At 38.7% G+C, this 14,606-nt stretch overlaps 1 protein-coding gene across 1 annotated transcript in view; it reads left to right on the top strand.

The window, feature by feature from the left end:
- Positions 1–14,606, top strand: part of CFAP47 (cilia and flagella associated protein 47) — a 326,940-nt gene that overhangs the window by 28,289 nt on the left and 284,045 nt on the right. The window contains exons 14-21 of the mRNA XM_072994251.2: positions 176–392; positions 2,156–2,400; positions 3,741–3,871; positions 5,405–5,527; positions 7,071–7,202; positions 8,775–8,852; positions 10,788–10,932; positions 12,725–12,819. Of these exons, the coding sequence (XP_072850352.2) occupies positions 176–392; positions 2,156–2,400; positions 3,741–3,871; positions 5,405–5,527; positions 7,071–7,202; positions 8,775–8,852; positions 10,788–10,932; positions 12,725–12,819 (1,166 nt within the window). The remainder of the gene's footprint in view (positions 1–175; positions 393–2,155; positions 2,401–3,740; positions 3,872–5,404; positions 5,528–7,070; positions 7,203–8,774; positions 8,853–10,787; positions 10,933–12,724; positions 12,820–14,606) is intronic.

The following is a 14,606-nucleotide window of genomic DNA, read 5'->3' as shown; positions in this document are numbered from 1 at the left end:
CAAACTGGGATTCTGAGACGGAGAGATCAAATTCTATTGACTTTGTGTTAGCCAACCACCTACATAGCCAGTCTCAATGCTTTGTGGGAAAGACAAGGAACAGTAGACATGGGCAGTTTAGTAGTCTGAGTGTTCCTTATTCACAACTCGGTGATCTCCTTTTTGTTCCTTCCAGGCCCTTCCACCATTGACTTTGGAGAAGTCTGTGTGCATTCTACATCTACCAGGAAAATGCATATTGTAAATAATTTGCCTATACATGTCTGGATTCAAGTAGAAATTGAAAGTGAAGAGCTGCAACAGACCAGCCCGTTGTCTCATGTCATGCCACCTTTTACGAAGACTTCTATTCCAGTAGTATTTGAGAACAACAAATTAGGAAACTTTCGAAAGTAAAACTTCTTATATGACACTGTATCTACATATTCATTTAGCTGCTTGACAGGAGAGAATTCTTTGAGTAATGTGTTATGAGTGTCTAGGAAGAACTCCTCTTATGCCCCTTGTCACAAAACAATTTAAAAAAGAATAATTGAAAATCAAGTGTACCTTTGCAGAGTGACAGGCTTTGGCATCTAAACTGATATGATATAAAACAGGTTTATTATGAAGGATGCTTCTTTTTCCTTCTTATGACTGTGTTTTATGTTTTCATTTGGTGTATTCTAATATTTGAATTATATCACAGCTTTAAGAAATATTATGACATAACCATATACTGTTTTGACCAAATTTGGGTTCAAGAGATCCCTTTAGGGATATTTGAGGGAAGAAAGCAAATCTTTGCCTTCAGTGAAACTAAAGTTCTCTGTCAAGCATACTTGATGATGCAGTTGCCACAATGCTGTTTCGTGGCAAGATTGTGCTTTTTTGTATGTGGCTTTTGTTGCAAGTGTCTGTCTACATCTAAAACTATTAGTACTGTTGAAAGTAGCCTAGTTTAGCTATAAACTTAAAAACGGTAATTAGAACTCCAAAACAGAAATAGGTACACAAGTAAAAACATTTGCAAAGCACACAATGTTCTTTGTTTTTATGGTGATCTACTTGTGTGTCTTGTCAGGCATTATAGCAGAAGATGCAAGTCCTTTTGTGTGTTAGAAAAAGGGGGAAAGAATATGCATTTCTTAATTATTGGTACTGAATAACCCCTTCATTGGTGGTTTTTGAACAAAGAATAGATGGGAGGGGTTTTTTTAGGCTATGCATTGCTAGTGTTGCCAGAGCTTGTAATTGATGACCTTTGAGCTTTTTTCCAGGTTTACATCTCCTGCCCCATTAACTGGGGCATCCTTTCACTCAATCCTATTTTAAAATAGAATAATCTACTAGCTTTCAGTAAGAAAAAGAGTGCAAGATTTTATTAGGCTCAAGCCTTTCTTGGTGCTTATAATAATAATAATAATAATAATAATAATAATAATAATAATAATAATAATAATAATAATAATAATAATAATAATAATAATAATAAGAGCCTCGTGGCGCAGTGGTTAAAACGCTGTACTGCAGCTAAAACTGTGCTCACGACCTGGGGTTCAAATCCCAGGTAGCCGGCTCAAGGTTGACTCAGCCTTCCATCCTTCCGAGGTCGGTAAAATGAGTACCCAGCTTGCTGGGGGGGCAATGTGTAGCCTTTATAATTAAAAATTGTAAACCGCCCGGAGAGTGCTTGTAGCGCTATGGGGCGGTATATAAGTCCAATAAATAAATAAATAAATAAATAAATAAATAAATAAATAAATAAATAAATAATAATAATAATAATAATAATAATAATAATAATAATAATAATAAAAATAAGAAGAAGAAGAAGAAGAAGAAGAAGAAGAAGAAGAAGAAGAAGAAGAATTAGTCACATCTAACATATAGAGATCCATACCTAGTGTGGTGTACTGGATAGAGTGATGGATTGGGACTCACAAGACCTGGGTTCAAATTCCCACTTGGCAATAGAAACTGAGTGGGATGGGTGGAACTGGTAAAAACACTTCTTAAATATCTCATTTACCTTGAAAGCACATTAGGGTTGCTTATACTGTATATATGTTCCAACCTGATCATACATATATAGGCCAATATGTTTTAGTTTACTCTTAGATAATTAAATTGATGATATTGAACTCTGATGAAGAAATTTCTTTTTGTGTTACAGGTCTTTCACATATACAATAAACCAACATCACACTGGATATGTGCTAGTGTTAGCAAAAATAGTACCCATTGCCTTGGAGCTATCTACAAGAGAATTGACTTTAAACCCCACCTATAGCTTCTTAGCAGAAAGTGGATTTAGAACAACAGTCACACTATACAATCGCAAAAACTATCCTGCAGAATTCACCTGGAAGCCTATAATCACAGATCAAGGAATGGCATTTTCCATATGCCCAGAGAAAGGTATTTCTGTTAACCTTGAGAGAAGTAAAGACAGAGCCACACTGGTCCTTAAGAAAGAAATATCCAAAATCAAACAGTACCTTTATTAGAGCCAATCAAATGGCCTGAAAAAGTGCAATCTCTTGAACTCTTCAGGCTCTCCTCAGGCTGTTGCTGTGGCCCTGAGGTTTCCATATTAGTACCAATCTCCTGTTAGAGATTGGAGACTATGAGCTATCCTTCCTCCCAGGATAGTATCCCAGGGCCATAAAGAAACCCTTTCCCAAGATGTTAGATTAAGCTCCTCCTGGTTTTCGCAGTGGCTGCAACCTTGAAGTCATAACTCTCATCTTGGTGAGGAGAAAAAAGGTGTGGTGCGTGGAAGGTGGTGGGTGGGGCAGGAAAGAACAAGGATCCACTACATCTGCAGTCCTTTTAGCCTCTATCTGTGCCTCCACACTGAGAGAGGTTAAGCCATGCCTGCTCCAAATTAATTATGTCACATTACATTATATGTTAGTACATTAGGTCTTATTTCCATTCTTAACTGTTGAGAAAATTTTAGGCTTCACAAATACTGTTTTATAAAATTTAAATGCTGTGTGCACTGGTAGAAATGTGATCAGCATTGCAGCATGCAGGGAGATCTAAGCTTTACATTTACACACCTTACACAACTTTGGAATGCCCTCCCCATAGAGATCCGCCTGGCTCCAACACTCTTGGCTTTTCGGCGCCAGGCAAAGACCTTTCTGTTTAGCCAGCATTTTAATTAAACAGTACTCCCTAGCTGGCCATATGAGCAGCAGGACTTATTAATTTAATGTTTTAAGAATTATTTTAATATATGATATTTTATATTGTCTTTTAATTTTTTTTTAAGTGTTAATGTTGTACGCCGCCCAGAAGCCACTGGTAATGGTGTGGCTATAAATAAATAAATAAATAAATAAATAAATAAATAAATAAATAAATAAATAAATAAATAAGTAAGTAAGTAAGTAAGTAAGTAAGTAAGTAAGTACCATTGGCAAAGCTGAGTCATTGCCAAAGGAGGTAGTGGTGGTGGGAATGCTTTAAAATTCATGTTTAGCTTTGTGGCACTGCTTCATTTATTAGAACCTTGGCTTTGTAAGAGTGGCACAATTTCACTGGTTTGGGTTACAGACAGATGGAAGATTGCTGCCCTATTAATATTTTACTCTCATTCTGTAGCCCATACTGTAATTTGACAAAGTACATTTGCAAACTGGAAAATGGAGAGCAGGATTTAAATGGAGTTTTAAAATTACTTTTCACCCTCCATAATCTTTATATTCATAAAAGTAATAATATTTTTTTCCTTTTGTCTATTAATTTAGGAATTGTAGAAGCATATCAAGATCTAGAGTGTGAGGTAGTTTGGCGCCCAAGCTTCTCTGCTCCAACAACAGGAGAATTTGATCTGTGCGTACATCAAGGAAAAACACTTAAACTAAAATGCTTTGCCAAGGCAAGAAAGCAGTCTTTTACTACTTTTACTATATGGCTTTTTTTAAAAAATAAAGTTGACCTTATTATAATGATCGTGTTTTAAAATGGTAAAGGTAAAGATTCCCTTCGACAAATTGTCCAGTCGTGTCCGATTCTGGGGTGGTGGTGGTGCTCATCCCCATTTCCAAACCGTAGAGCCAGCATTTGCCCATAGACAGTTTCCGTGGTCATGTGGCCAGCGCAACTAGACATGGACGCTGTTGCTTTCCCACCAAGGTGGTGCCTATTTATCTGCTTGCATTTTTAGATGCTTTTGAACTGCTAGGTTGGCAGGAGCTGAGACAAGTGACAGGAGCTCATTCCATTGCATGGATTCGAACTGCTGATCTTACGACCTTGCAGCCCAGAGGCTTTGTGGTTTAACCTGTAGCACCACCATGTCCCTGCCCTTTACAATGATACCTTCAAACAAACACTGTTGACCTCTGCTTCAAGAGAATGAACACTTTATATGGTGCAGTGTATGGTTCAGGGTGAGCGTTGTACTGGTTCCTATAAGGTGAAGTTGATGGGGACTGGCAGGGGATTTAGAAGGCTGACAACTCTGCTGAAGTCATGTCCTCTGGATTAGAGAGATTCAGATTATATATCTCTTGCCCATCTATATCGTCATCTGTTCTTTATATGCATGGGTTAAGACCCATGATGTGCAAGGGTTGAGACAAAATTTATAAAGGCACAATTCCTACTGATATAAAGCAGAGAAGATCCATTAGCCTCTAGTAGTCTCAGAGAGGTTACTAAACAGCAAAGGTTGACATTCTCAGATAATTTCTGAGGCCTTGGTGCATACTTGCGGTGCAGTGGTTAAACTACTGTACTGTAGTCAAAACTGTGCTCACGACCTAGAGTTCAATCCCATGTAGCTGGCTCAGCCTTCTATCCTTCCGAGGTCAGTAAAATGAGTACCTACCTCACCGGAAGGTGGGGAATGTATAGCTTGCATAATAAACCACCCAGAGAGTGCTTTAAATGTTCTATTATTCTTGGCCAGTCACTTGAACATTAACATTTATGTATTCAATATAATGGTTCCCAATCTTGTATCCCCAGATGTTCTTCGAATAAAACTCCTAGAAGTCTTCACCACCAGTTGTGCTGCCAGGATTTCTGGGAGTTGTAGTCCAAGTACATCTGGAGACCCAGGGTTGGGAAGCATTGCTCGAGAATGACTTATTGGAACATCCCTATGAGTTACAATGGAGGCAGACCTCAGTTTGCCGTTGCCATAAATTAAAAAATGGCTTGGCATTTCTTATCCTGGTTTGCAGGGTAGCTTTTTGATTTTTTCCTACTAACTAAATATTAATCTGGGCCTACTGTCATGCAGTTTACTATGCTAACAGACAAATATATTTTCATTTCACATCTGTAATTTATTTTTATCCTTACATCGTTGCTTGGTTTCTGCAAAATTAAAAGAAAATTTGAATGTATTCTGAAACATGTTTATTGATTGCAATGCATTATTTTACTTCTTTGTCAATTTTAGCTTGGCTCTACTACTGTTCAGTTCAAGGAACAAAGAATCACCTTTAACCATGCTCCTCTGCATTTAACTACTTTCAGGACAGCCGTTCTTCAAAACCTGGGCTATAACCATGCATATTTCCAGGTGAGGTATACCAGAAGTGTTTATTGATGTATATAATATGCTTCAACATGCTCCACCTCTGACCTTAAATGATGAGTTGATAAGATTTAAGGAAAAAAGTATTTCTAGTACTATTCAGGATTGTATGTTCCTACAGTGAGCTGTGCTGGAATCTTCAGTTAACACAGATGGATAAGTTCAGAGCCTAGCTTTCTCAGTAACATCTTAGAATCTCCAACAGCTGTTCCTTGTTCCAAAAAATAAGGGATGGGGCTGATAAAACTGGACCTGCTGTTAAGCACTGTGGGCAAATCTGGCAAAAGTCAGGTCACAGGAAGGAGCAAGCCTGGCAGCTGACAAAATAAATATTAGTTGCCCAGTTTTATTACAGGAACTTCATTTTTTATCATAGTGATCTTATTTTTCAAATGGGTGTTCATTTATATGACAAATAGGGCATTTGTATATTCCCAAGTAATATCAGTGGCCATGTTTTACCACACCTAGCTCCCTTGCCAGCTGTAGTCCTATCTGGGAAATTCAAGCCTGGCCTCATGGATTAGTTACTGCTATATTTGACTATTGAATGTTATTTCTGCAAGATTAACTTTAATAATAATTTAGAAACTACTACTGCTACAAAATGGCCAGACATTTCTCATCCTGGTTTGCAGGGTAGCTTTGTTTTATTTTTTCCTACAAACTAAATATTAATCTTGGCCTGCTCTCATGCAGTTTACTATGCTAATTGCCATAGACTGGAGGCAGAAAGAAGGTGGTCAACACATAAGAGTGGTCTTAACGGACCAGATAGGTGGGATATAAATAAATAAATAAATAAATAAATATTATATTGATTCCATTATTTCTCAGTTTGTTTCTTGGCTTTACTTTAATATGATAGTCTTGACTGTTGAAAGACTGATTGTAGGTCATTTAGGGCATCTTAAAGGTCACTTCTGAGCAGATTAAACTTTCTGGCACTTGTGGGTGGCCACTAGAGGTCTTGCTTCCTGGCTCTTGTTTAATCAATATTCAGTAGATAACAGCAACAGGCCTTTTCAATGGTGGCCTCATACCTGTCCAATTCTTTCCATTGAATTTCCCAAGACGACTTTCTTTCCATCTTTAAATAGGTGTTAAAATCTATGTATTTTTCCTCTTGTCTGTGTTATGCTAATTTTATTGCTATTGTATTTTAGTTTGATTTTATTGTAAGCTGCTTTCTTAATCTGTATTGAACAGTTGATATAAAGAATTTAAGCAGTAAATGAGAAAGATGTCACATCAAAATCAAAGGCAGTTACTTTGGTGCTGTATGAATGAAGGCAAAGACATTTTTGTATTATATGTATGAATTTATAAAAGTTAAGGGAAATGACAAAAAAGAGTTTGAGTAATAAATGAGAAAGATGGCATATCAAAATCATAGGCATAGTTGAAGATGCATATAAATGAGAAAAGTAGTTAGTTGCTTATGACTATGTCCTGTCGTCAAGATAATGGGTATATAAGTTTGTAACACAACTCTAGAACTAAGGATTTATTATGTTTCTGTTGGCAGGTCCTTGATGCCAACCCTCTGCCTGGAATGATAATCACTCCTCTTCAGGGTGTAGTACCTGTAGGAAGCTGCACTGAAATAAAAATTTACTTCAGACCCAGTGGAATAATGAAATTTGATAGCAGAGTGGAGGTACTAGAGTTTGGACAGCTGTTTATATGATTTTAGCTTTGAGAAGAACAGACAGACAGATATACTAATATGCTCATTTTATTTTGTGGTAATCTATTTTAGTATTATTTGTGATGGATCTATAGAAACATGGCAGTGACTGACTGAAATTCTGTGATGTCATAACGTTTGCTGTTGTTTCATCTGCTGAATGAGTAAAGCACTTAGGTATAGAAGTTTTGGAAGATCTCTGCATCTGTGAGGATAATGAGTGTCTGTTTAGAAAACAATCTCAGAATATGCAGGGTCTGGGGAAACATATAAACAGAGGGGGAAAACAGGTCTGGAAAAGTGAGTAGGAGGAGGTTTCAAAATAAATCATCTTAGAGGAAGTGGGTAGCTGAAGGAAGGGAGCATAGTAGAAACTAGACTGGAAAAAAATGAATATAAGGATATGGGTGACCACAAGTAATGAAATCCTTCTCAAGTCCCCAGAGGCTGCAAGAAACAGATTGTATTTTATGAACTGACTTCAACCAACTAATCTACTAGCTAGAGAGGGAGAAGGGGTACCTCATAAATCCTGTTACTCTATTCAGGCTTTCTTAATGGGATGTTTTATATCAGAGGAAATTAGGTAGGGAGGGCAAGCAAATAATGCTAGTGTCCATTCCTCACGTTTTAATCAGTTTTGGAAATGACCTGCTAATATATTTAAAAACATTTATACCATGTGTTTCTGTTGCAACAACTTATAAGAAAGCTAAATAACCAAATATGAACAGAACAAAAAATAGCAAATAAACAACAGAATAAGCAAGGAGCATTTCACTTGCAAGCAAGTTCCCCTACTTCTTTCAGAAAGGCCTTGGACACACAAAACCTTTTAAACAGAGCAATATAGAATTCTAGGGAATTCTAGACCCTGGATAAAATGGCCAGAAAGCCCTGTTTGACTTGCTATGATACTTAAGTGTAGAAAGTAGCGAAACACAAGGCATTCCATCTAGAGGTTTGTGAGCAGAATTATGTTGAAAGTGCTCTGTACTGATAAATTGGAGGCAGAGCTGAGGTGGAGGACTGAATTTTGCTAATTGTACTATCTCTTTCTGTGGATCTGCTTCAGAAAGGTGGGACCTTCCAGAACAACATGAAAGATGGTATGGAGGAAGGAGTTTGGTTAATCAGTGGAAACTGCTCCTCTTTTGATTCCTTTTTAAGGCATTGTTGTGCTGATACAATTCTGCCTTTTAGGGATTTTTTTGCTGTTGTCAGAAGTTAGATTGATGACTCAAAATAATTTTAATTTTGATCACCTCATGTATGTGCTATGTGGAATTTTTAAAATATGAGGATTTGTATAGGAGCACAAGTATACAATTAGCCCCAATGTTTTGTATGATCTTTTCCTCTAATTGTCACAGATTTTAATATCGCGTCTACATGTCATTATCTCCGCCATTATAGAAAATAAATATTTTAATTATGAAACTTTATGAAACAGTAGAGCCAGACCTTCCACATGAGAAAGCTGTTTAAAGGGCAAGACGTGGCAAATTACAAACAATAGTCCAATTTCTTTTGTTTTATTAGGTAGCAGTACGGAATGCAAAATCTTTGGAATTTAGGATTGGTGGATCTGTAGAGACTCCTAACATAGACATCAGTGAGGTAGATATCATAAATTTTAATTTTTCTTATTATAAGATCAAAAGATCGACAGTTCCTCATGTCTGAAGATGCTTAACTGAGAGCACTGTCTCCCCAAAAGGATTTTTTTTAATCACTTCAATTTTTAGTGGGGAGTATATAAGCATGGATGTAAATGTATATAACTCTTGCTAGATCAAACCTTTAAAGCAGTACTTCACTTTATGAAAGCCTCGGTTTACATAATTTTCAGTTTACGAACCAAAATCCATAGAAAATAATGCCCCAGTTTATGTTCTTTTTCTGTCCCCCACCCCCACTGTACGAAAGGGTTTCCCCAAGATGCATTGTGCCTGGAAGTTTCTAGTGCCACCCCAATTCCTAGTGCAATCTGTGTATCGGTTTATGAAAATTCCGCATGACGTAATGTCCCGGAGGATGCATTAATTTCGTAAACCAAGTTATGCCTGTATGTAAGATTTAGGGTCTCGAAACAATTATTTAGTTGTGGTGTTTGTACTAAAACCTTTACTATATTACTTTGAGAAGTTGAGCAAAATCTTGTTGCTTGACACTGTGAATCACACTAGAATAAGCCCACTGAATTAATTAGATTTGATGAGTCAACTCCTCTGTAAATTCCATTCAAATGGGCCTATTTTAGCATAGCAAGTTACAGTTAGGAACTTCTCATTGATTTGATGGTCTACTTTAGTGAAATTTACTACACTAAGCAACAAGATTTTAACCAATATATTTAGGGATTCTGATAAATTTCTCCAATATTGGCCTTGGAGGAGAACTTTTAGAGCTCATAAAAGCCAACCTCCATGGAGAGACAAAGTTTTTAAGATCTTCAGTTGTTCTCCAGCTCAGAGGTAATGAGTCAGTTTTACCCTGTTTTCCTGAAATTAAGACCTAACCTGAAAATAAGTCCTGGTATGATTTTTCAGGATGCTCTTATTATAAGCCCTATTCCAAAGTTAAGTGAAACCTCGCCCCCCACCATTGTGCAGCATTGTGCAGCAACCGGAAGAAGATGACGTGACTGTATTTGAATAAATGTAGATTGTTGTAAATGAAAAAAAATGAAATACCCCCTGAAAATAAGCCCTAATGCTTTTTTTTGGGAGCAAAAATTAATATAAGACCCGGTCTTATTTTCAGGAAAACACGATAGCATGTGCTATTTTTTTAAAAAAATTAACAGTACTGTAACCATGACAGGTCAAGCTCCCCCATGAAATCTTTGAGCAAGTTTTCATCTCTGCTCAGTCTACAGGCAACTGCTGATTCTGATGTTATTAAGAGTTGCAGAGAAGGCACAGGTCAAAACCAGCGCTTTGAATTATGCCTGGAAATGAAGAGACAGTTAGTGGAGCTCTTGTAAAAGGGGAATTATATGATCCCTGTAACTGCTCCAGTTAACAATCCGGCTTTTAGTATTATCCATCTCCAGTTTATCTTCTACCATAATACTCAAGGAATATGTACAGTTCTCTTCTATTATAATAGTCAAGGAGTATGTACAATTCTCAGATAGTCTTCCATCCAGACCACATCTGTTTAATTTTGATTAGGATGACACATCATGTATCTACTGGAAAAAATATTGTGACACTTACCTTGTAGCTGATTTATAGTATCTTATGAACTGGAGAAAGAAGGCTGTTTAGCAAGCTTCTCTTTCAAGGGTGAAAATTAATCAAATTCAAAGCATAATATGATCTTCCAGCAGTAATATTGTTTCAAATGACCAAGGATGCTTCTTGATGCAGCGGAAAGACTAATTCTTTCTCATGGTCTTCATGTATATGTACTGAAGATTTGCCCTTCTCCCTTCACTACTCCATGCTGTTCCCCCACCCACCCACCCACCCGGTTTGACTCTTAGCAGAGGTGCCTGCTTACCTTTGTCCCAAGTCATATAAATGTTTCTTTCTTTATTCTTTAAAGAAATCCTTTAACTTTCCTGGTGTTTATGTTGGCTCTACTCAAGAAATTCCATTTTTTATTGAGAACAAAGGAAGGGCACGTGCCATGGTGGCAATGGATTTATCCAAACATGAAGCTTTTACGCTACATTTTAGTTTTCAACCAGGTATGTTTCTTCTGCTTCAGAACAAGAATTAGAAAAAAGTTCCTTATGTTCGAAAAGCAAAACATTCTAGAAGTGTTTCTATAGTAACTCTCTCTCTCTCCCTCACTCCCTCTCCCTCTTCCTCCCTCTTGGACCCAAACAGTTTAGGGTTTTATAAGTTAAAACCAGCACTTTGAATTGTGCCTGGAAACGAATGAGCAGCCAGTGGAGTTCCTGTAATACAGAAGTTAAATATTTCCTGTAACCAGGGAACATTTCTCTGTAACCAGCCCCAGGTAGCAATCTGACTGCTGCATTTTGGACCCTCTGGAGTTTCCAAACATTTTCCAAAGGCAGTCTCACATAGAGTTTGTTACAATAATCCAGGATAGATGTAGCTAGGGCATGTTTCACCATGGTGAAATCAGCCCTCTCAAGAAATAGGCACAGCTGGCACACCAGTTATAATTGTGCAAAGGCAGTCCAGGCCACCACCAAAACCTGGGCATCCAAGCTCAGATAAATCCAGGAACACCCCCAGGCTTCACACCTGTGTTTTCAGAGGGAGTGTAACTTCATCCAGCACAGGCTGCAACCTTATTCCTTGATCTGCTTTTTACTAACCAGGAGCACCTGTGTCTGATCTGGATTAAGTTTCATTTTATTCACCCTCATCCAGTCTATTACTGATACCAGATACTAATTTAGAACCAAAACATCTTCCTTGGATTTAGATGAAAAGAGAGATAGAGTTGGGTGTCATCAGTGTACTGGTGACACCAAACTTCAAAACTCTGCACAAACTTTCCCTGTGTTTTCATGTAGATGTTCTAAGGGTATAGGGAACAAAACAGAACCCTGAGGGACACCACAGGCCAATGGCCAGGGTGTTGAACAAGAGTCCCCCAGCATCACCCTCTGGATTTTCTCCTCCATGTAGGACTAGAACCATTGTAAAAGAGTGCCCCAAGTCCCAGCCCAGACAGACGGCCGAGAAGGATATCATGATTGATGGTATTGAAAGCTGCTGAGAGGTCCAGCAGGACCAACAGGGACATACTGCCCCTGCCCAGTTCCCAGCATAGGTTGTCCACTAAGGTGACCAGATCAGTTTCTGTCCCATAACCAGGCCTGAAGCCAGATTGGAATGGATCTAGATAATCTGTCTCACCCAGGAACCCTTGGAGCCGAGAAACCACAAACTGCTCCAGCACCTTGCCCAAGAAAGGGATATTCAAGATTGGCCAATAATTATCCAGTACTGTGAGGTCCAAGGAGGTTCAGATCTCTCTGTGTTCACCACTACTACCAGAATAGGTAAAGGTAAAGGTTCCCCTTGACATTCCCTGTTCCCTGTGTCTGACTCTAGGGCATGTGCTCATCCCCGTCTCCATGCTGTAGAGCCAGCGTTTGTCCATAGACAGTTTCCATGGTCATGTGGCCAGCACGACTAGACATGGAATGCTGTTACCTTCCCACCATGTTGGTACCTATTTATCTACTCGCATTTACTGTACATGCTTTCGAACTGCTAGATTGGCAGGAGTTGGGACAAGCGACAGGAGCTCACTCCGGATTTGATCTTACGACTGCTGATCTTCTGATCTTGTAGCACAGAGGCTTCTTTGGTTTAACCCGCAGTGCCACCACATCCCTACTGGAATACAGCATACAAATTCAACAATTCTGGAACTGACTGTATGTCATTTTGCTGAGTTAGCTTTGTTATCTCCACCTTATTCCTGAGTCACAGCTCCACAAAACAGCTAATATAATTTGCTCATAATATCCACATTTCTTTGTTTTCTGATAGACACGTACAGCGTACCAGAGACCCCGCATTTGTATTCTGCAATCATAGATGCAAACTCATCTTTGGAATGTTCACTGAATTTTACACCCACTGAAGTAAGTACTGTATACAAATTAATAATGGGCATATTGATTTTTATTGAAGTGGGAAGGATTTGCTTTTTGTTCTGCTTGCAGAAATCTGAAGATCACTGTGACAGAGTTTGTTGGAAGTACTTGACAGTTCCTCAGTTTTGGCAGGAAAAGACAGAGGAGATGTTCCTTTAACTACAAACTCTTTATTAACAAGGTTTAGGTTCTTAGGTTTCTCAACAACTTTTGTAGGGTCAACGTGACCAAGTTCTACAAGAAAATATGTGCATAACTACGGTAAACTTCCTCTGTAGTTTCTTTCCTCAATGGGGAGAATCTCTCCTGATCAGTCAGGTTTTGCAAACATCCACTCCTCACCGCACATATAGTCCTGCAGCAGTCTCCCTCGGGTGGCTTCTGATTCGGCTGGAGAGGTCCCGGCTGGACCACCTTCCTCCATGGACTTTGGCCTCAAGGATATACCAGTATGGTTCATTCTTCCAGTCCTAAACTTTCTAAGGGTATCTTTATGTCACCCTCTTTCCTTTCTCTTTCTATGTTCTTGTGCACACCATCCCTTATCTCTCTCTTCTGTGGTATTTTGAATACTCGCGGTCCTCCTCCTTCTTGCTGCCACTCGTCTTCTAAAACAACCACCTTCCTTGTCTCTCCCGACTTGTCCCCCTCCTCCATCATCAAGAACACATCTATCCCTTCCCTTGCTTCTCTAACACCTCCCCCTTTTCTCCCACCTTCAGCCCTTTCACTTCTTCTGTTACTTTCTCTATCTCTCTGTCTCAACCCTCCTCTATAGACGTGTGAGGGGATAGCTCACTCTCTTCTCCACCTTTTTATCCTACAGCTCTCACACCCCCTAACAAGTGGGCTTTCCTCTCTTTATCTAGGTCTTCCCATGTGCCCTGTCAGGAAAAATAATCAGCATTAGCATGTGTGTTCCCTTTCTTATATTGTACCTTGAATGCAAAGGGCTGTAAACTTAAGTACCATCTTGTTAACCTTGAATTAGAATCCTTCATTCTATTCAACCATTGTAAAGGGGCATGATCAGTCATCAATACAAAAGGCGCCCCCAACAAATAATATTTCAGCGTTTGTACTGTCCACTTCAGTGCCAAAGCTTCTTTTTCTATAGTCTCATACTTCTGTTCTCTATTGGTCAACTTTTTACTAATGTACATTACTGGACATTCTACTCAGTCCCTCCTTTGTGCTAACACTGCCCCTATGCCCCTGTCAGAAACATTTGTTTGTACCAAAAAGGGTAAATTGAAATTAGGGGTATATCAACTAGGTAATTCACTTAACACTTCCTTCAACTGGTTGAAGGCTTTTTGTTCTTGCTCACCCCAGCTAATCTTTCTAGCCATCTTCATGAGATCAGTGAGAGGGTCTGCGATCTCTGCAACATTAGGCACAAATTACCTATAGTACCCTGCCAGGCTCAGAAATTGTTGTATTTGCTTTTTTGTCCGGGGAATTGCCCATCCTGAAACATTTTCAGCTTTATCTTTCACCGGTTAAATCTTTCCCTATTCTACTTGAAAACCCAAGAACTTCACTCCTTTTCTTGCTATTTTACATTTTGATGGATTGACCCTTAAATGAGCTTTCCGGAGTTCCTTCAATACATTCTTTAAGTGATTCATGTGTTCTTCCCAAGTGTCACTATATATCAATATGTCATCAATATAGGCAGCTGCATAAATAGCCACAGGTTCTAACACCTTATCCATTAGCCTCTGGAACGTTGCTGCTGCCCCATGTAACCCAAATGGCATGAGGGTAAATTG

This window comes from Pogona vitticeps, chromosome 3, assembly GCF_051106095.1.
Source record: "Pogona vitticeps strain Pit_001003342236 chromosome 3, PviZW2.1, whole genome shotgun sequence".
NCBI lineage: Eukaryota > Metazoa > Chordata > Lepidosauria > Squamata > Agamidae > Pogona > Pogona vitticeps.
Note: the sequence above shows the minus strand (reverse complement) of the source record. Positions and strands in the feature narration are given on the sequence as shown.